The 21,540-nt window shown below is 40.6% G+C and overlaps 1 protein-coding gene across 1 annotated transcript in view; it reads left to right on the top strand.

Moving 5' to 3' along the window:
* The window catches only part of LOC137265749 (adhesion G protein-coupled receptor A3-like), a 110,485-nt gene that overhangs the window by 58,027 nt on the left and 30,918 nt on the right, over positions 1-21,540 (top strand). Inside the window, exon 3 of the mRNA XM_067801198.1 lies at positions 21,322-21,393. Coding sequence (XP_067657299.1) covers positions 21,322-21,393 — 72 coding nt within the window. The remainder of the gene's footprint in view (positions 1-21,321; positions 21,394-21,540) is intronic.

The raw sequence follows: 21,540 nt of genomic DNA, 5'->3' as shown, positions 1-21,540 counted from the left end.
TTTGATGGCTGTTTGTAGTTGTGCCCTCAGGAGTGTACATTCAGTCTGTGTCACCATCATCTTTGATGGCTGCTTGTAGTTGTGCCCTCAGGAGTGTACATTCAGTCTGTGTCACCATCATCTTTGATGGCTGCTTGTGGTGGTGCCCTCAGGAGTGTACATTCAGTCTGTGTCACCATCATCTTTGATGGCTGCTTGAAGTGGTGCCCTCAGGAGTGTACATTCAGTCTGTGTCACCATCATCTTTGATGGCTGCTTGTGGTGGTGCCCTCAGGAGTGTACATTCAGTCTGTGTCACCATCATCTTTGATGGCTGCTTGTAGTTGTGCCCTCAGCAGTGTACATTCAGTCTGTGTCACCATCACGTTGATGGAAGTTGTGAGTGGGGTCCTCAGGAGTGTACATTCAGTCTGTGTCACCATCATCTTTGATGGCTGCTTGTAGTTGTGCTTCAGGAGTGTACATTCAGTCTGTGTCACCATCACGTTGATGGAAGTTGTGAGTGGTGCCCTCAGCAGTGTACATTTAGTCTGTGTCACCTTCATATTTGATGGCTGCTTGTAGTGGTGCTTTCAGGATCAGTTGTGATCAATGACTAATTGATTATTCTGTACCTGTGATCAACTGCAGGTGTCTTCAATCAATTGTGGAGGAAAATATTAGTTAATATTTAATGTGATTCAAACATTCTTTATTGATCCATGTTAGTACACATATCATGTACATGAAACAGTTTGGTGTTTCACCTTTTTGAAAAGTTTTCGAGTTTTGATATAAAGTGACTTGATACTCAATTTTTCTTTTACTATCGTGTGTGTCCATCATGAATCCAAACCTATCTGACATTCATCAGTTGGAAAATGCATACTGTGAAAGCATGCAAAAGCATTATGACAGGTTGTGATTGTGTCCAAGCATCGGTGATGTTGTCTCCTCTGTTGTCCACATATGTCGATCTTTGCCATGGGGTACATGATGTCTTTATGGAGACGGAGTTGAAGATGAAGGTGAAGATGATGGTGATGATGCTTGAGTCATCTGATTGGGTTTCATCTGTGAATGTATCCTACCTACCACGGAACCCCTTCAAGGTGAATGAGCATCACGTCATTGTCCTGACTTTGTATTTGACGTTGGGCCAAGTCGGTCTTATCCTGACCTACATCTTACCAGGACTAAAGGTACACAAATTAAATTGAAGTCTTTCCAAGCACTTGTGGTAAATTCAATTTCGCTTCCATCCCCATTTCTTGTTGGATTCCCATATTGAATTGTTTCTGAAGTTCTGTAAGGATTTTCTGAAATTGAAGCTTATTGATAGTGGGAGCTATCTGGACTGATTCTGAGGTTCTGGATGAGCATCGGAGCCTGTGTAACGATCTTCTCAGTCTTCGTTCATCATTGCTGATGCTGCATGTTAAGGTGAGAATCTGTAGCATATATTCAACCACAAGATGATGCTCTGAAGGCTCAAACTTTCACAAAAATACTCTGGCTTGGAAACTATGTCTCAGGGGCATCACAATCTCATTAGAAATCTCCCCAATTACCATTTTATGACATTTATGGTTGGGATGTGAAGGTTTTAGATAAATGATTGATAAATTTATGGACTGTTAAAATCTTGACACCCACATATAGTAAAAGTCAGTATATGAAATTTATTTTGTTCAACAAATATGGTGTGCAGGGAACCTATTCTGCTCTGGCATGACTGTGGAGAGAGAAAGTGTATGATGAACCTATTTTGTTCTGGCACAACAGTGGAGAGAGAATGTGTATGAAGAACCTATTTTGTTCTGGCACAATAGTGGAGAGAGAATGTGTATGAAGAACCTATTCTGCTCTGGCACGACAGTGGAGAGAGAATGTGTATGAAGAACCTATTCTGTTCTGGCATGACAGTGGAGAGAGAATGTGTATGAAGAACCTATTCTGCTCTGGCATGACAGTGGAGAGAGAATGTGTATGAAGAACCTATTCTGCTCTGGAACGACAGTGGAGAGAAAATGTGTATGACAAACCTATACTGCTCTGGAATGACAGTGGAGAGAGAAAGTGTATGACGAACCTGTTCTGCTCTGGAATAACTGTGGAGAGAGAAAAAGTATGACAAACCTATTCTCCTCTGGAATCCCAAGGGGAGACAAGCAATAGGTACTGGCCTCCTCTGAGCTGGTTTCAGGTGTTTGAATGACATTTAGAAGTGCTACACTTGTGGAGGAGCATTTTATGGATGTCAACTGTTATGAATGTATGTATTACAAAACATTGTGTTCCTCTTAAGAAAAGAAGTTGACAGCCATAAAAATATCTTTTTGAGGTCACCAGTGTATTGATAAATATTCTAAAGCGAAGAGGTAAACATCTCTACTTTCCACCTGCACAGTCACAGAGATACTTCACAGTGCAGCAGCAAGCAAGAGATCATCATACTGTGTGGTCCTGTGAAGGAGGTAGTCATACTCTGTGATCCTGCTGTGAATTATATAGTCATACTCTGTGATCCTGTGAAGGAGATAGTCATACTGCATGATCCTGTGAAGGAGATCATCATACTGCATGATCCTGTGAAGGAGATAGTCATACTGCATGATCCTGTGAAGGAGATAGTCATACTGCATGATCCTGCTGTGAATTATATAGTCATACTGCATGGTCCTGTGAAGGAGATAGTCATACTGCATGATCCTGTGAAGGAGATAGTCATACTGCATGATCCTGTGAAGGAGATAGTCATACTGCATGATCCTGTGAAGGAGGTAGTCATACTCTGTGATCCTGCTGTGAATTATATAGTCATACTGCATGATCCTGTGAAGGAGATAGTCATACTCTGTGATCCTGTGAAGATGTGGGTTAGAATTCGTTTTCAGTAACCCGTGCTTCTTGTAAGAGGCAACTAATGTGATCAGGTGGTCAGGCTCGCTGACTTGGTTGACACATGTCAGTATATCCCAGAAGTGTAAAGAGAAGCTAATGGTGTTGATCACTGGATTGTGTGGTCCAGATTTTGCTGTTTACAGACCGCCACCCTGTAGCTGGAATATTGTTGAGTGCGGCATTAAACAACAAACCAACCAACCATACTGAGTGAAACAGAGTCCACACATTACAGCTACACTTTCTACCAACAGCTTACTTGAGAATTTGATGTTGCACCTTGGCAGTAATTTTGTTGCGTATGAAAACCACATTTAAAAAAAATGGCAAAAAAACCCAACCCCTCAAAAACAAAGACAGAGTGAAAGTGGACTCCTATTGATAAGACATGTTTGCAGATGCTCAAAAACAAATATTTTATGGATCACATGACTTAGGTTATAATCCTTTAAATGGGTTACAAGCACTCCAATCTGTGATTTAAAATCCAGCTACAATATTTATTTTGTCAAGTTTAAAGCCAGGGCTATATATCTCCCAGTGTGTATAGCTCATGGGGCCAGTATTCCACATTCTACTGTTGTGTAATGACTAAGGTCAGGGAATATGGCTGTATATTCCCTTCACTGGTATCTCGTGGGATCTCATGTTCTCTATGATGTAATCATGGCATGTCTGTCTTCTCTTCTCTACAAGAAAGGGTGTGAATGGTGAAATGAAATAGCTGAGCATAATTTCTGTTATATAAACCCTTTTGTTGACAGTTAAATTATATACATTGGGCCTAGTTTATGTCCTTCATACGAGATATGGATTTTTTGTGTTCTCAACTGTGTTATGCAGAGTTAGATATGCTATGTTGTGATGAAAAGGAATACATGCTACTATGTCTGCTGCACAGGAGAATCACTGACCAACTGTGGGAGATATTGAGCTATTTAGGGATATTCGTACCCAGAGAATGTTTTCGTCTAATCATGGTTAAGTATTTGCGGTAAGACAACATTGGGAGTTTGTTGACTAGAGAAAAGTATGGTCTGTCTGTGCTTGGGATGAATTGTGTCACTTACTAAAGCGGTGTTACTGCCGCCGGGTGTGTGGTGGCAGACATGCCAGCGTTGTCACCTAACCCAGACAGACCAGGTCATGATAGTATGGAGTATTTGAAGCTGTATTGTCTTCCTGTAGAGGAGTTCGGTTGGCCGATATTGACTCCATGCTTTCAGTCTGTTGTTTCATGGAACTGTGGGATTGTTTCCAGGTTTTGTTGAGTTATGTTGTACGGGATTACTTTGCTGAGTATTGTGAGAAGCTAATTGTGAGATGGATTAAAGAAACTGGGAAATTATGTTTTTCAATAGTGGCATTCTCTGTTAAATGCTTTCTGTGGCGAGTCATGTGTAATGAGGTTAGGATTCATTGCTTTTGTGTCAGGGCAACAAAAAAGGAGAAGATTAACAAGATCAAAACCTGATTTACAATAAGATACATTGAATATTTTCTGCATTTTGAGACTTCATGTAAAGAGTTATTCAGCATGATAGTGAAGGGATACAATTTAGATTGCACAAAACATCAGGGTTGATTTATCTTTGCATCAACATTGTTTTCGACAAACAAATTTTATGGGATTTTTAGACGTTTTGCTTTAGAATGTGAAAAACTGGAATGAATCTTGCCTCAGATCTGCATACAAGTGGACACAGGAGTAACACTGTCACAGAGATAGAATCCATCTTTATTGGCAAGTCCTATGATGACAAAGGAAGAAATTCACCATAGGCCTTGATAGTAATAAAATCCAGGAATTTGATTGAGACCAATTTTGCCCAGTGAAGCCCTTCCCGAACATTGGTATTCATATCATAAAGAGCGGTACTGCAAGAAGTATCTCATCTCTCTCCATCTTCAAGGGAAGCTATTAATTGGGGAACTTACATCCCTCCTTGTGATGATGGTGATAGCACTTGGAGCTATTAGGCTGCCGACTAGTCTCAAAGGCTTGGATCAGGCTTGTAGCGACCCCAGTATCAGTCTTCAGGGTAATCGAATGTGGATCCCTGCACTCTGTCCACTTTCACTGTCTTCTGTCTGACGGGACTCGTAAAATTTGTTCCATTTAATGAAAAATCAAGCAAGTACTGTTTGTAGTTAGTGTGGTGCTGAGAGTAGTGCATCAGAAGTGTAACCTAGGCTCTTTCTTCAGTATGATGGGCATTAGTTCCGCTCAGGGCCCCCTGCTCTGATTGGACTAATGAGGGTTTATGTTTTATGGCTAATGGGACATTTCTGTATTTCCTTTCACCATTCTAAAACCTGACTGGGTGATGAACACTTTATGATTGACTTAACAAAATGGTATTTTGAACTTCATGATGTAAGTTTTGGAAGGGTTTTTGAACGGATGCTTACACAGGCTGGAAAAGAGTCGGATGGGATAATATCACACAGTTCATAATAGCAGTCACACATCTGGTAGCTCACACAGTTCATAATGGCAGTCACACATCTGGTAGCTCACACAGTTCATAACAGCAGTCACACATCTGGTAGCTCACACAGTTCATAATGGCAGTCACACATCTGGTAGCTGTTCTACAAGGTGGCAGTCACAGATCTGGTAGCTGTTCTATGAGGTGGCAGACACAGATCTGGTAGCTGTTCTATGAGGTGGCAGTCACAGATTTGGTAGCTGTTCTACGAGGTGGCAGTAACACATCTGGTAGCTGTTCAATGAGGCGGCAGTCAGACATCCGGTTGATCTTCACTATCCCATACTTATCACATGGGATCAAGTTCACAGGGAACAGGATCGGGTGGTCAGGCTTGCTGACTGGGTTGACCATATCTTTGTATCCCGTGGCGCAGATCAGTGCTCTTGCTGTTGATGCCTGGTTTGTCTGGTGAAGATCTGATTATTTAGACTGCCATCATACAGCTTTAATACTGCCAAGTAAAACTAAACTCACTCATTGACTGTGCATGGCAATCGCATGACTTGTGTAAGATTTACGATATATGATAGCTTGACATATCCTTCATTGTCCCGTATGTTTACTGTAGTTTGTTTGGATAGAGTTGATATGAAATGCTTTGATCTCACTCTTTACATTAAGTGAAAGACTTTGCTAATATGCTGCTGGTACCAAGAACTGATTGGCTTGCTAATATGCTGCTGGTACCAAGAACTGATTGGCCTTGTAAGGAGGGAATGAAAACCTGAACTGAAAACCCTGACCACAATGTAGCCATGTCAGTGTTCAGGAGCCTTTTGCCTGACTGCTGTACGCTGTCACTGCTGTCACTTATCTATGCATCTCCCGATGACAACTTGCTCCTAACATTTGTGTCTTGCTTTCCTTCAGTGCATCAAATTTCCATGTCTGCACCCAGCAGTCAACTTCACTGTGTGGCACCTCCTTGTATCTGCTCCTTATGTCTTGTGACTTCTTGTGACCTACATTTGATTCATTAGTTTGTTCCTTCCATCTGCTGTGTATGTCTGTGACTCATGTCTTCTGCTTACTTCTGCTTCTCATGTCTGCTTTTGTTTCAGTTGCTTGAAGCTGCTTCTTACTTCTGCTCCATGTGTCTGCTTCTTACTTCTGCTCCATGTGTCTGCTCCTTACTTCTGCTCCTTACTTCTGCTCCATGTGTCTGCTCCTTACCTTACTTCTGCTCCATCTGTTTGCTTCTTCTGCTCCATGTGTCTGCTCCTTACCTTACTTCTGCTCCATCTGTCTGCTTCTTACTTCTGCTCCATGTGTCTGCTCCTTACCTTACTTCTGCTCCATCTGTTTGCTTCTTACTTCTGCTCCATGTGTCTGCTTCTTACTTCTGCTCCATGTGTCTGCTCCTTACTTCTGCTCCACGTTTCTGCTCCTTCTGCTCCACGTGTCTGCTTCTAAGTTCTGCTCCACGTTTCTGCTCCTTACTTCTGCTCCATGTGTCTGCTCCTTACTTCTGCTCCACGTTTCTGCTCCTTACTTCTGCTCCATGTGTCTGCTTCTAATTTCTGCTCCATGTGTCTGCTTCTAACTTCTGCTCCATGTTTCTGCTTCTTACTTCTGCTCCATGTGTCTGCTCCTTACTTCTGCTCCACGTTTCTGCTCCTTACTTCTGCTCCATGTGTCTGCTTCTTACTTCTGTTCCATGTGTCTGCTCCTTACCTTACTTCTGCTCCATGTGTCTGCTTCTTACTTCTGCGCCATGTGTCTGCTCCTTACTTCTGCTCCACGTTTCTGCTCCTTACTTCTGCTCCATCTGTCTGCTTCTTACTTCTGCTCCATGTGTCTGCTTCTTACTTCTGCTCCATGTGTCTGCTCCTTACCTTACTTCTGCTCCATGTGTCTGCTTCTTACTTCTGCTCCATGTGTCTGCTCCTTACTTCTGCTCCACGTTTCTGCTCCTTACTTCTGCTCCATGTGTCTGCTTCTTACTTCTGCTCCATGTGTCTGCTTCTTACTTCTGCTCCATGTGTCTGCTCCTTACTTCTGCTCCACGTTTCTGCTCCTTACTTCTGCTCCATGTGTCTGCTTCTTACTTCTGCTCCATGTGTCTGCTTCTTACTTCTGCTGTTTCGATTTTCTTTGCACTTGTTTTCCTTCCATCTACTCCTGAAGTGTGCTGCAGAAAGGATGTGCAAGGAACTGTGTGCTAGGAGTGTGATTGTTTTACCAGTTTGCATAAATCAACTGAACTGATGTGGTCAGACATTCTTCACATGGTAGCTGCATGTCTATCATTGTAGCCACATCGGTCATCTTGTATTTACGACCTCTGTAATCAGGTCCAAGAGGCAGCCATGTTCAGGAAGGAGGAGGGAGTTTACATCGGGAGACAGGTGGTCAGTTGTACTCTCCACTCCTGGGTCACTCCAGAATAATGGCTCATAACTCTGATCTATAGCCTGCTCTGCTGTCAAGCAAAATAATGTGTTTAGCATACCCAGAGAAGAAGTACAACATTGTGGCAGATATATCAGTTAGAAAAAATTCTGTTGTCAGTGTATGCGTGGAAAATGGGCAAATGGGCAGCAGACTAGAGAAATATACCTCTCGGGGGAAATCTTCGATGAAGCTCTTTTGTTTCCATATGATATGCTTTAGTGAGCAGTATTTTTGCTGTCAGGCATGATGGGTTGCTTATTGATCTCCAAGAAGACATTGTCCACCTTGAAGCGAGCTGGGGATAATTTGAATAAGTGGCACCTTATCCTGAGGAACTATGTAAGTATGCATAACACAGAGTCAGAGGTGGTCCTCCGTGTTAAAGCTCTTAACTCCTTAAGTGGAACCTTTGGTTGTTTGTAATCAATCAGGAATGTGATGCTGTATTACAAAGCAGTGTACAGATTGTGTTCAGTTTTGTTTATACTCTACGACAGAAGCTGTTGTATCGATATTCATTTTGCCTCTTGCTTTGATATCAGTGGTTAGACATTTTTACAGCTATTGAATCCCATTCTGGAATGAGAGGGTCCTTTTCTCATCGCCTCGTAGATATACATTCACCAAGTGGATGTTTAGATGGTTTTATTGTATACCTTAGAGTCAGTTGCTTGGTACAGCAAAACCTGAGATAAAGCTCTTAAGCCAGTTCCTTGAAAATCAGTTAGTATAGAAAGGGTGGCAGTGAAATGTTGATTATAGTAAGAATGTGTCTATTTATATAACAGATACCAAACTCCACACTAGGTATGCTCATAGCACTAGCAATCAAAGCACAACACATTATTGCCTTGGATAACCAAAACGTTGCTAGAAGGTTATAGTCACATGACTACGCACCCATTTTCTGCGGCAATTTTGAACTCACTTTCCTAAGGCGAGATCATACGTATCACATGTGCTTAGTTGTGGGGTAGTTATAAAACCCTAGAAACTCTCAGGAGTCAAGCTGCCAAACACAGTCACCCATCCAGTTCTCTGAACCCAGAGCACGGAACTTCACCTGATTTCTGACCTGAATTGTTCGCACATATTGGCACACCACCACAGTGTTCTTCTAAAGGTGCTGAGTTCAGTTCCCAGAATGGATACCCCTGTCTACTTACCCAGTTTATTGGTTAGGGCATTTGGTCAGTGGTTGTTTGACAAGGGAGGCACAGCACCAATCAGTGTTAATAGACTGTAGCTCTTGTAGCTGTGTGACATTATGGGAATGAAACTGGTGTTACTGGTGTGTGATGTGTCTGAAGGGGCAACCCTTTAGTGCCCATCCAAGCCAAAGAAGATCCATGTTTTATTATACAAATGTCACAATCTGAAACAGCTGTTAAAAACCATTTCATCTCACCTTTGTTTCGTTCACAACTATTTCGCTTTCATATTGTTAAAAGCAGTAAAATCATGGTGACTCATGCATACAGTTTTTAAAAGATGATTCTGGCGTCATTATGTTTGCTGGTCATTGTACCATTATTATGCCAGTATTATGCTTCAGTACACTTCTGATTGTTTTCCAGTAATCAGTCGGTTGCTAAGCCCTAAAGTCCTAGTAATCATCTGGTTGTAGAATGTGATGTGAAATATTATACCAGATTTATTCCTTCCCATTGTGAAAGGCGCTGTCATTCTTTGATGCATCCCGGCCAGGAAGTATCTCCTTTGTAGATCAGGAGCATCAAGGCTTGTACGGAACATGACTTACAGCCGGCACCTTCCTGTTACTGGGTTTGATGGTGAGGCTCTTTAGAAGTGCAGCTGAGGAGAATGAGTCTGATGTTTGGTACAGTTGTGGTGCTGCAGGCCAGCTCTCGTTCTAACACTTCCTCCAGGTATAAATACACCTCTGTTCTCTTTGATTACCAGCCAGGACATTTAGTTTTGGCTGCTCACATGTTGGTTATTGGCCTAGTTATCGGCTGGAGGAATGATGGAGGTAGTGAAAGGAACGGAGAATGTCAGAGGTGTGTTAGCTGGGGACTTCACAGGATGAGGAACGAGATATGCTGGAAAAAAACAATGGGTGAGGTGAATGGAGGGGTTACTTTAGAAATGTTCTGGAATTAAATTAAAAGTTAGAGATTTGGAGTAGGTGAAGGAGGAATGACTTTGTGAAGGCTGGTCCCCTGCTGTCTTGTGTACTCTATATAGGCCTGGAGGCTAGTGATTGATGGAGGATGTTGATTCACTTGATCATCTGTACCTCAGTGAGCCACTGACATGCCTAGCTTCTTGGATACCTGTAATGCTGATGTTGTACATCATGGAGATGCCTTGTACTTAAAGTGTAAGATGTTGTTGGTGATAGTCACGACGATGTTGTCCATGATGAAGGTTGTGTGCTGTTGAGGGAGTCACAGTGATGTACTTCAGTGCTAAGATCTTGTTGGTGGCACACTCATTGTGGAATGAGTCAGGGCAGTGTTGTACTTGATGAGGCTGGGTGTGCTGTTAAGGGAGTCATGGTGATGTTGTACATGAGGAGGGTGAGGGTGCTGTTAAGGGAGTCATGGTGATGTACATGAGGAGGGTGAGGGTGCTGATGAAAGAGTCAAAAGACTGGTGAAGGTGAAACACAGATAAGTCTGTCAGGATTCAGTGTGATGTCCAGATGCATTGTAGGTTACCAGGAATTGCGTGTGATAGAGAGTGAGTGATGACTTTGAAATCAGTCCAGCTTACTGACAAACTATTTAAGTTGTGTGAAGATATAAATGAGAGCTCTCTTCACATGCTTCCTATATATCTGTTAATGGTGCATTGGAGATAAAAGCTGTTCTTTGGTCTTTTAGTTTGGAAATGAAATTAAGTGTCTGCAACATTTACACGAGATCTGCATCTTGGATGTGTCACCTTATTAGATGAACCATCAGATAGGAGAACTCTCATGTACCGAGTTTGATTAATTGAAGGTTGCATGGAATTCATGAAGCCATGCTACTAAATGAACCACCTGCTGTCTTCAAGGGAAAAAGGAAAAAGACATTAACTGTGTTAGGGATGGTGTTGATAACAAAAAAAAGGTTGAAGAATTCAGGGATGGGTCACATGTTGAACTGGAGTAAATTTTCAGTCCAGATGCATCATCGGCTAAATCTACCTGGTTTCATCGCTTGTTTCAATCATTTGTTTCAATCATTTGTTTTTTTGTAACATTAGTAAAGGTTGATGAAAAGCAAATATTCTTTCCTCACTTTCAGTTTTAATTCACATTCATTTTGTCCTGTATTGCTGATCCAGCAGGAGACAGGTGTTTTGTTCATAGTGTTGGTTCATTGGAAAGTGTTACATCCCCTTTAAGTGCCTGGATTTTATGATGATATGTTTGAATCTCAGATTTACCTGAATGATGTGTAAATATCAATTATCTGTTTTACTTCTCACATCAACTGAGATAATGCTTGAATGTAACTGAAATATCCCTTCATCAAGTGGACACACAACAGTAAAGCTGAAATATCCATACATCAAGCTGAACAACTGTGATATAACTGAAATATTCCCACTTCAAGCTGACACGCCGTGATATAACTGAAATAATTCTACTTCAAGCTGAACAACTGATATATACCTGAAATAGTCCTACTTCAAGCTGAACAACTGTAATGTAACTGAAATATTCCTGCTTCAAGCTGACACACTATAATATACCTTAAATAGTCCTACTTCAAGCTGAACAACTGTGATATACCTGAAATATTCCTACTTCAAGCTGACACACTGTGATATACCTGAAATATTCCTACTTCAAGCTGACACACTGTGATATACCTGAAATAATCCTACTTCAAGCTGAACAACTGTGATATACCTGAAATATTCCTACTTCAAGCTGACACACTGTGATATACCTGACATAGTCCTACTTCAAGCTGACACAACGTGATATAACTGAAATAATCTTACTTCAAGCTGAACAACTGATATATACCTGAAATAGTCCTATTTCAAGCTAACACACTGTGATATACCAGAAATAGTCCCACTTCAAGCTGACACACTGTGATATACCTGAAATAGTCCTACTTCAAGCTGACACAACGTGATATAACTGAAATATTCCTACTTCAAGCTGACACACCGTGATATACCTGAAATATTCCTACTTCAAGGTGACACACCGTGATATGCCTAAAGTAGTCCTACTTCAAGCTGAACAACTGTGATATAACTGAACTATTCCTACTTCAAGCTGACACACTGTGATATACCTGAAATATTCCTACTTCAAGCTGACACAACGTGATATAACTGATATAATCCTACTTCAAGCTGACACACTGTGATATACCTGAAATATTCCTACTTCAAGCTGACACACCGTGATATGCCTAAAGTAGTCCTACTTCAAGCTGAACAACTGTGATATAACTGAACTATTCCTACTTCAAGCTGACACACTGTGATATACCTGAAATAGTCCTACTTCAAGGTGACACACCGTGATATAACTGAAATAATCCTACTTCAAGCTGACACACCGTGATATACCTGAAATATTCCTACTTCAAGCTGACACACCGTGATATGCCTGAAATAGTCCTACTTCAAGCTGACGCACCTTGATATACCTGAAATAATCCTACCTCAAGCTGAACAACTGATATATACCTGAAATATTCCTACTTCAAGCTGAACAACTGTGATATAACTGAAATATTCCAACTTCAAGCTGACACATCATAATATAACTGAAATATTCCTTTTTGAAGCTAACACACTGTGACATAACTCAAATACTCCCACCTGAAGCTGACACTGTAGCAGTGAACCTGTAGCATGACCTCAGCTTAATGTACCTGTCGCGTGACGCAAGCCTTTGTTTGGTTGGGTTACCTGATCACAGCTCAGATCAGATCATCTTTGAAACTGTGTCTGAAAGCTGTGCTTACTAATAGACAGGACTACTTGAAAACTGTCTTCACCTGATACACAGCTCTTGTCTACAGGTTCTAAGATCTGGATGTACCTTCATAGACTTGAAGGAACAGGACTGTGTACAGATCAGAGATTTTGTCAGGAATATGCCAGACTCTGCGTAGAACTGATACAATCAGTTACTGCCTTGAAAATATATCTGATTTTACAGGACAATACTTTATTTAGTCTAGTCTTGCACCTGATCATTTTCCTTCCCTGTTGGTAATATTTCACTGTAGTGAACCCTATAGAATGCCTGATCCAGTAGACAATGATGTGGGAATACATTCAACATATCCCAGTTAGAAGATTCCAGGTGCTGTTGATCAAAAGTCATTGCACAGGATATCAAGCAGTTCCTTTCAATTGCTTGCTTTTTTTAATTAGTGCTTAGCTCCCTCGGTGATGTAAACATATGGGTGATCATAAACCTTACTGGATCACCAAGTGATGCGGTGTATACACTAGTCATCACTGATACTGATATTCCCAAGGTTCCATAAACTGTCTGTCTATACTACTGTGGGAATCCAGGTTAGTGAGAAAGAACAGTTTTACATAGTGTTCATCAACATGCCAGGTATAAGATGTCGTCTGTAAATATTCTGGTAGAATTGGCCTTTAGCAACCAGTGCTAGTCATAAGAGGCTACTGACAGGATTGGGTAGTCAGACTCGCTGACTTGGTTGACACATGTTATTGGTTTCCAAGAGCGTACATTCATGCCCATGCTGTGGATCACTGGATTGTCTGGAGCAGACTCAGTTATTTACAGACTGCCCCATATAGCTGGAATATTGCTGAAGCGGCGTAAAATTCAAGACTTTACCCTGATAAAACATCCAATCTCCTGGTCGCAGAATGAGACAAATGAAAGAGTTTCATTGCCATTTAGTAAAAAATAAATCTGCACAATTTGATACAAGGTAATTGAAAAGATGTCAATAAATCAATCAAGTGGTCCTGGCATAATGAGAGTGATGACAAAGACAAGATTGAGACAGTGGTAAATCAGCTCTAATGTACTGTATCCTTAATGCCTGACCAGCTCATTGATTTACGGCTGCCTTGTTAAAGCTTCACTTTGAGGCTGGTGATTGGGATTAGCAGGGAACTGAGGTGCTCCTTGCTGCCATGCCACATTCTTAATGTGTTGCCTAAAACTTAAATGGCTGATATTAGGGTATAAAATCAATATTTAAAAGGTATTGATTGGACCATGTTATCAAATGATAATGACCATGAGTCAGTGTCATATGTCGTTACTGTCAAGTGGCATTTGTTATGAATCATAAAATTGATGTTATGAACGTGAGTGATGTGTGATTGCTATTTGAAATTGTCAAGAAGGAAAAAAAGGTTCATTTCAATGCAGGTTTGACCTAGAAATGTTAGGCACCACAATTTCCTGTGCTGTGTTGCTTGCCTAATGGTTGGGTAACTTAATAGTTAAGGAGTCTGTTTGTTTCGTGAAAGACATGGGTTCGATGCTCCATAAGGGTACAATGTGTGAAGCAAATTTCCTTTGTCCCCTGCCCTGATATTGCAGGTATATTGCTAAAAGCCAGGAAACCCATACTCACTAACTCTTCAACAATGAAACTGTAAACTCATTCAGAACATGACCAGTTTAGTTTTTGAGGATAGCCTTGAGTGTTGCCCATTTTGTTTCCCATCTCTGATTGTGCTCAGCCTCTCTTGCTGGCCACTCCCCGACTTGGTGCACAGACTCCGTTATTTTAGGGAGGCAATTTCAGATGAAAGAAACTGTTTGATTATGACATGTTGAGAGATATGGTGGAAGGTTTAAGAGCTCGGCATGTGTGTTGAGGTATTAGTGTATCAGTGTTTTTAAGTGGGGATGATAGGGAAGATTGAGACTCATAGAGGAACAGTTCCTTCCAGAGTAACAGACTTGTTTTCTTGTGAAACTAAAGATGATTGTTTGTCCCCTTACACACATGTATTATAGAGCTGAGGTGACTCAACCATCAGTTGTTTCAAAGGACAGGATTGTTGTAGACAGAGTTTCAATGAAATGGATTGTTATGGAAGGAGGTGTGATCTTGAATTCTGCACCCAGTAAGGTCGACATATAGGTTATGAGCAAGTAGATGTTTGAATTTATCTCACATCTGGGTTTGTTTTGACAAAGTGAATGTTTGCTGATAGTCATCGTAATCAGACTGGTGGGGGATTCTGTGTTTATTTACTCAGTCTGAAATAGTTTTGTGGTCAGGTCACTCCAGATACCAAGATACTTGATGCCTGCTTTTTATGGATACAGTTTCGTGGCTGTTTTGAAAATCTTCAGCCTTGATACATCATATAATGTGAATTAAAAGTTGTGGCTGTTCAGGGTTTGGGGACCCGTGAAGGAACAGGGCAGAATAAGCCTTCAGCAACACATGCTTGCCATAAAAGGAGAATCTGCTTGTCGTAAGAGGTTGCTAATGGGATCAAGTGGTCAGGATTGCTGACTTGGTTGACACATGTCATCAGATCCCAAATGCGCAGATAGATAGATGGTCATGCTGTTGATCACTGAATTTTCTGGTCCAGACCGATTATTTACAGACCGCCACCGTATGGCTGGAATATTGCTGAGTGCATTTGAAAACTAAACTCACTCACTCAAGGTTTGGGTTAGAGGTTAGCCCTGTTCAGCATTATAAATCTATGTATGACCAGAACTGTTATTTGGTAAGGTGAATTTAAATTGATGTGAGCCATTAATTTATGACTTATTCTTGTGCATACTTAAACTTTCTCTACAACCCTTTTCAGTGCTAATAAAAGGATATTTAAACCTATATGTGAGAGTTCTAAAAATTAGCTGTCTGCTCTGAACATCTTTAGGTTTAAGATGCTGCCTTTAGTTGATTTTATTGTGTGTGAAAATGATGACAATTTGTCTCCTGGCTGATTTTGTTAGGAACACATATTTCTAGAAATCAGATTCTAACCTTGTTGGTCAGTCCACAGTATTCTAATACTGTGAAGCTTCTATGAAGCTTACCTAACAACTTCACTTCATTACTTGACCTTGGTTTTCTGCTTTCCTAAAAAGTGAAAAAAGAACAGTGTATATTCATGATTGCTTTGATACAAGTATGTCAATGATACAGTGATACAGACTTCCATTGAACAAACCAGGTTTGTTGGCATTTAGAGAAGCAACAAGAACAAGACTTTCAGTCTCTCAGATATGGAGAGCTGACAGGGGAGGCTACCCTGCTCAAGTGCTTTCTTCTAAAGTGGCTGCCATTAGGCTTGTAATGGGCTGAGTGGATTTGAATGTTTAGACACTGCTCTTAGATTGTTTGTAAACAAATTAATTGGACGACCATTTGACCTGCTAGGTTGCCAGAGTGTTGGTAATGTTGAAGCACAGAACGAGAAAGTGGGTTCCACAAGAAAAAAATATTTGGCTTAGGGAGGGGTAAAGCGTAGTAGTCCTAGTCTCCAGTATATGGCAGAGTCTTTCTGGGGTCCCTGAATACAGATTGGGATAAGAAGGTTCCCCTTACATCTGTTGGTCAATAGGATTTACTTAGAGCCAGTTAGTTCCCCTTTCCATACTTTGGGTATACAGAGGTCAGGATTAATCTGAAACATAAAAGGTCCCTTGTGCTTCTGTTGGTGATCAGTGGTCTGAGGATTAATGTACTTTTGTCGTTGCCATAATCTGTAATCTGCGTCAAATGTAGGTTCCCTGATGCAAGGCTGATAATCTAAAATGTTTTTGACATATGGCTCAACTCAATCTGCCTTGGTTGGATTTTGAAAATACTGGTACAATCTTAGATCAAAATGTAACTCCTTTGAAGGAAACTAATTTGAGAAAAACTCAACAGAATTAACAAACTGCACTAGCAATCAACATTTGCAAAAACTTCCAAGGTCAAATAAGTTTGATGCACAGCAGTGAGCATTTACGCTGCCATTAAGTATAATCAGTCAGTCTCCGCGCTGATTCATCAGCATGTGACACTCTCCTGAAGAAACATTAGCTTGCTTTAGTGTATTACATATGCTGCAGTGACTTCAGGCAAACAGTGCTGGCAGCTTAGTAAATAATGCAAATTGAATTGCAGGCCAGTTTGCATGTCCTAATCGCCACACGCATAACGTGGGTCGGACAGTATAATGAAACCAACTACACAATAAATGTTCTGCAAGCTTCATCACACAAATACCAGTGTGAATAATTGTGGCTGTCTTGTTGGTAAATAATGGAAATTGAATCGCATGCGTCTAGCTGTGACCACAACAGAGTAATCAACAGGCGCAAGAACTTGCCTCATCAGTGCATGCTTCAGATTAAATCCTGCATGTCTGGGGGTGAAGAGGAAGTCATCCAACGACCAAAATGCCCCTTTGTTTGTTCTGTGGCCCCTTCTGAAGCTGCTCTACCCTCTAGGGCTCCGATCAAGTGGCCTCTTCGGTAGTAGCTTCTTGTTCCGCTGCTGATTGCTTCTGGAGGGGCTGGCCAGGGATGGAGTCGGAGACATCTGCTCGTTCTGTTTCTCAGTCCCCACTGTATGTTGGCTATGATTTCACAGGTAACCGATTTGATGAAACCCCTCCGTCAGCCAGTGCTGCACTGATAAGCCAGTTTTCTGGCTGTTTAATCACAGAACAGGGTTTTCTGTGCACTGTCATGAATATTGTGAAAAGAGAAATCTTGTCTTTTGCATTCCCATCCTGTTGGAAGGTGATTGAGAAGTCTAATAGTTGGATGTAAATATTAGTGGAAGGTTTATCGCTCGCTGAAGCTCATCGGAGTGGACTTCAACATTCAGATTCTTGACTCGGACATTTGAGAAGCAGCAAATGTAATTGTGCAATAATCACATTTGATTTTGAAACCTTGGCAGGGTAGAAAGCTTGACAGGGCTGTGGAATCTAATTATTGGTTTGTCACGAGGAATGCATTGTCTGTCAGTCGAAGAACTGTTGAGAGAAGCTGAGGTGATCACACAGCAGCATGCTTTGAGCAGAACTCGGCAACGTGCAGATGGCCATCATGTCCACATTGTGTGTTCGCTCAGTGTCTACTGAGCCAATATTTCTGGAAGATGAAAATGTCCATCATCGTAAACCCTAACATTTGTGTTCCCCAAACCAGCTTTGATGTATTGTGTTAAAATAATGACTAAAGGAGAAGACAAAAATCCCATTTAGTACTCTCCATCTCCTGACTGAGTTGTCTGATGGGTTAGCAGAAAGGCATGACACAAATTGATTCAACCTTTCTGAGGTCTAGTAGCCTTCCATATTTGTTTACAATGAAATGAGCATGAAACTTTTGCAGATGTCTTCTTTGTCCAGGCACACATGCAGTTTAATCTACATACAATGAGTTGTAGGGAACTAATATCCTGGGACAAAACATGGACATAGAAAGGCTCAGTCCTATTCTGTCTTTCTCATTTATCTGTCTTGAATGTATAATTTATCTGTTGTTAAGAAATGGGGCTTTACTGAGGTTTTGCATAATTTACAGTCATGAAGAACTTTTTCATTTGAAGAACAGTTATTGGAGACAGAATAAATGCCTTTAAATTCAATGAGCAGAAGTTTGAAGTTAAACTGGGATGAAGGAAGTAGCTTCCTTTCTGATTTTCTGTGATCCTTCGACATAAATTCTATAAATATGCCAGACAAGCAGTTCAAAATGTGCTGTCACCATAATCCATAGTTAGGCAGTACAGTTATGGTATGAATGCTCTGTTATTGTCATGTCATACATCTCCAGATAGTTAAATCATGTCTTAGGCAAATATGACTTGTAATTTACCTGATGAAGCTTGTCATGTTAGTGATTACATATGTGAAATGAAATTTGATGTCCGAATTGAGAAGCCATGGTTGGGATTTGAATGAGCGATTGGAAGACTGCACCAGAGTAAGGGCATGTTGCTGCAGCTCTGATGACCTAACCATGTTGTAGGTGAGGGGTTGCCTTGCCTCCTTCATCAAATTAACAGTAGCGATCTACATCCCATATGGAGGACGGTGAGAAAGCGTATTTCACAGACGGGGGACATAATAATGCTGCCCACTGATGCAAACTGCTCGGTTATAAAGTTGTAGATTTGCTGCAGTTTCTCCAACAAGCATTCATCATTTCTGGCAGATGAAACATTTATCAATATCATTGCAAAGGTGCTGCATTTGATGAAGTGGAGGTTTAAGTTGTGGCAAGAAAAACCCTGATGAAACAGTTTTCATAATATTTCGAAAAATGTATTTGATTTGCGTAGAATTAAGTTTATTGTTGCTATTTGAAATATTTGTTTGAAATATATATATGAGGTTGTTCTGTTTCCATATCATCTGATATGGTGCCGATTCTGTTCTGTGTCATTGTTGTTTCTGGTGTATGTAGACAGTAATTAAATATTAGTGTAAGTGATCACATTGGACATAGAACTTGTTTAATACTAATGGGATCCAAATCTAGTATTTGCGAGGGACTGTTGTCATGGAAACAGCATAAAGAACAAGAATGGCAATGTTTAAAATGGACAGAATTTTTATAAGCATGGCTGTGTTGTAGCAGGGATGTGTATAGGATTTTGAACTAAGTCCCTCTGCCAAGCAAATTGAATTTTATTTTATTTTGTTCAAAATAGAAATTTTGAAGTTTTTATTTTTCATGTGAAGTGTATTTTGACATTGTATTTGAGATTGCAATAATATTTTCCAAGCAATGCAACAACTTGAAACTAAGCCTGTTCTGTTTATTGCTTCAGTTGTCAGTAAAGTATAAGTTACCAAAGTTTGTTAAAAGTGTGGTGTCTTCAAAGCTACCTCTTGCCATAAAGTTAGTTATTGGTTACATATGACATGACAGATTTACTATAGGTACAGATGATGAAAGATCCTCACATTCACCTTGTTTTTATTCCTTGTTTTGATGTTCAGGAAGTGTTCCACTTTGTTTGTTGGATATGATGACAAACATGTGACTAACATGTGACAAAAATTTGACATACTGTAGGAGCAAGTGTCTTGCCCATGTAGGGTCTGGGGTTCAGCATGCAAAATGTGTGTAGTTGACAGGCAAGCATTACATGGATCGTGACATGATTTGTTGTGCTTTTGGTGGGGAGCTCTGAGATTAATCACGGCAACCTGTTTGGCACACAGACCACATCCATCCCTGGCGCGTGGCTGTAGCAGCAGTCTGTTCTGTCTGAAGAACACTGCAGGATATGGCAGTCTTGTTTGGCCAGGCAGTGATCAAATTAAAACTCCAGCATTATACTTAATGTGCAGTGTCTTGGCTAAGTTCCTTAACACGAAGCTTGTAATTGTCCATTATGTGTGAGGGCTCTGGTTTCAAGGCAAATTTACGTTGTGTTTGAGAAGTTAATCTTGGCATTTCGATATATATGTATTTGTTGGTGATCACGTGAACAAATTTACGTTGTGTTTGTCTGAGAAGTTAATCCTGACATTTCGATATATCTGTTTGTGTTGGTGATCATGTGAACAAATTTCATATTGTCCTCACGTGTGATTGGATATTTGTGGTAGTACATCCATTTGATTGGAAGAGAAAAGTTATTTAGTGTGTTGAATAAAACTTTCTCCCAGGTGTAAAGGTGCTAGAGAATATTTCATGGGAAATAATCACATACAGTTACTGATCAAACTTAGAAATTGTTTTGAAGGATATGACTCTGCCTGTTAGTTGTGACTTGATGAGCTATGTTATTTTATTCGCCATTTGACAACCTTGGTTTGTAAAGATGCCCCAGAAATTGTCTGGTTGTAAGAGTGACCAATGGCTCTGTGATGCTTGACTGTCATCTCCCATGGCATTGGTCGCACTATCACTGCATTGTTTGGCCCAGATTTGATACAGCCTAGTTGTAATATTGCTATGTAGTATTAAAAAGTAAGAAAAAAAGTTTTTAGATGTGCTTGGAGCGCTGTTTTAACTTTTAGCTAAGTTTCAATAATGCCCTGGCTGCTCCAGGCTCCATTCCCCTTTGCTTGAGATTGTTGTAATTTATCTCCACGTTAAGCAGTGGATAACTTCCCTCTTGTACAGATGGACATAGTGTTGCCTGTTTGGCTTTACCGAAACTTCAAACAATATTCTTTCGGAGGCAATATTTAGAGCAACGATAAAGTTTACAGCCTTAAATCAAATAAGGGAAGCAGTTGATGTCATCAGCGTTTGAAACTAACTCATAGCCTGCTATGGTGTCAACCGTCAATCACGTCTGTCAGACTAACACCAGGTTGAAATTCATGTGTATTTGACATTTAAAATGAACACAAATTTGAGAACAACGTGTAATGGATGAGGGCGAAGTGGTTAAAAATGGTTTCGCTCCACCTGCAGGAGACGAGGATGTTTTCATTGCCAGTGACGCCATTACTTGCTTCCAGCATGGTTCTGCTATGTGGCCATTTGTGTCCTCAGAAAACAGACTTGTAAAAACATGTGTAATTATATAGGAGAAGGAACTCCCTTAAGGGCTCGTTCCGACTCAGGTTTGACTGATAGTCAATGTAAATTTCTAATGATTTTACCTTTTTTTCTTTGCAGGAATCTAAGTCACAACCAAATAACAATAATTGAACCTGGGGCCTTTGCCGGACTGGAGAGTTTACGCCGATTGTAAGTACCGAGCAATTATGTAGATGATGCATGTGTAGAATTAGCCGGCTGGAAGTGATACTTATTGTTGGTTTTAATGTATCCCTGCACCACAGTTTATGCTGCTCCATTTGAAGAAATTGCCAAGCAATTCACTCTCATCCACAA

This window comes from Haliotis asinina, chromosome 15 (genome assembly GCF_037392515.1).
Source record: "Haliotis asinina isolate JCU_RB_2024 chromosome 15, JCU_Hal_asi_v2, whole genome shotgun sequence".
Taxonomy (NCBI): Eukaryota; Metazoa; Mollusca; class Gastropoda; order Lepetellida; family Haliotidae; genus Haliotis; species Haliotis asinina.
This window is presented reverse-complemented; position numbering and strand designations above follow the sequence as displayed.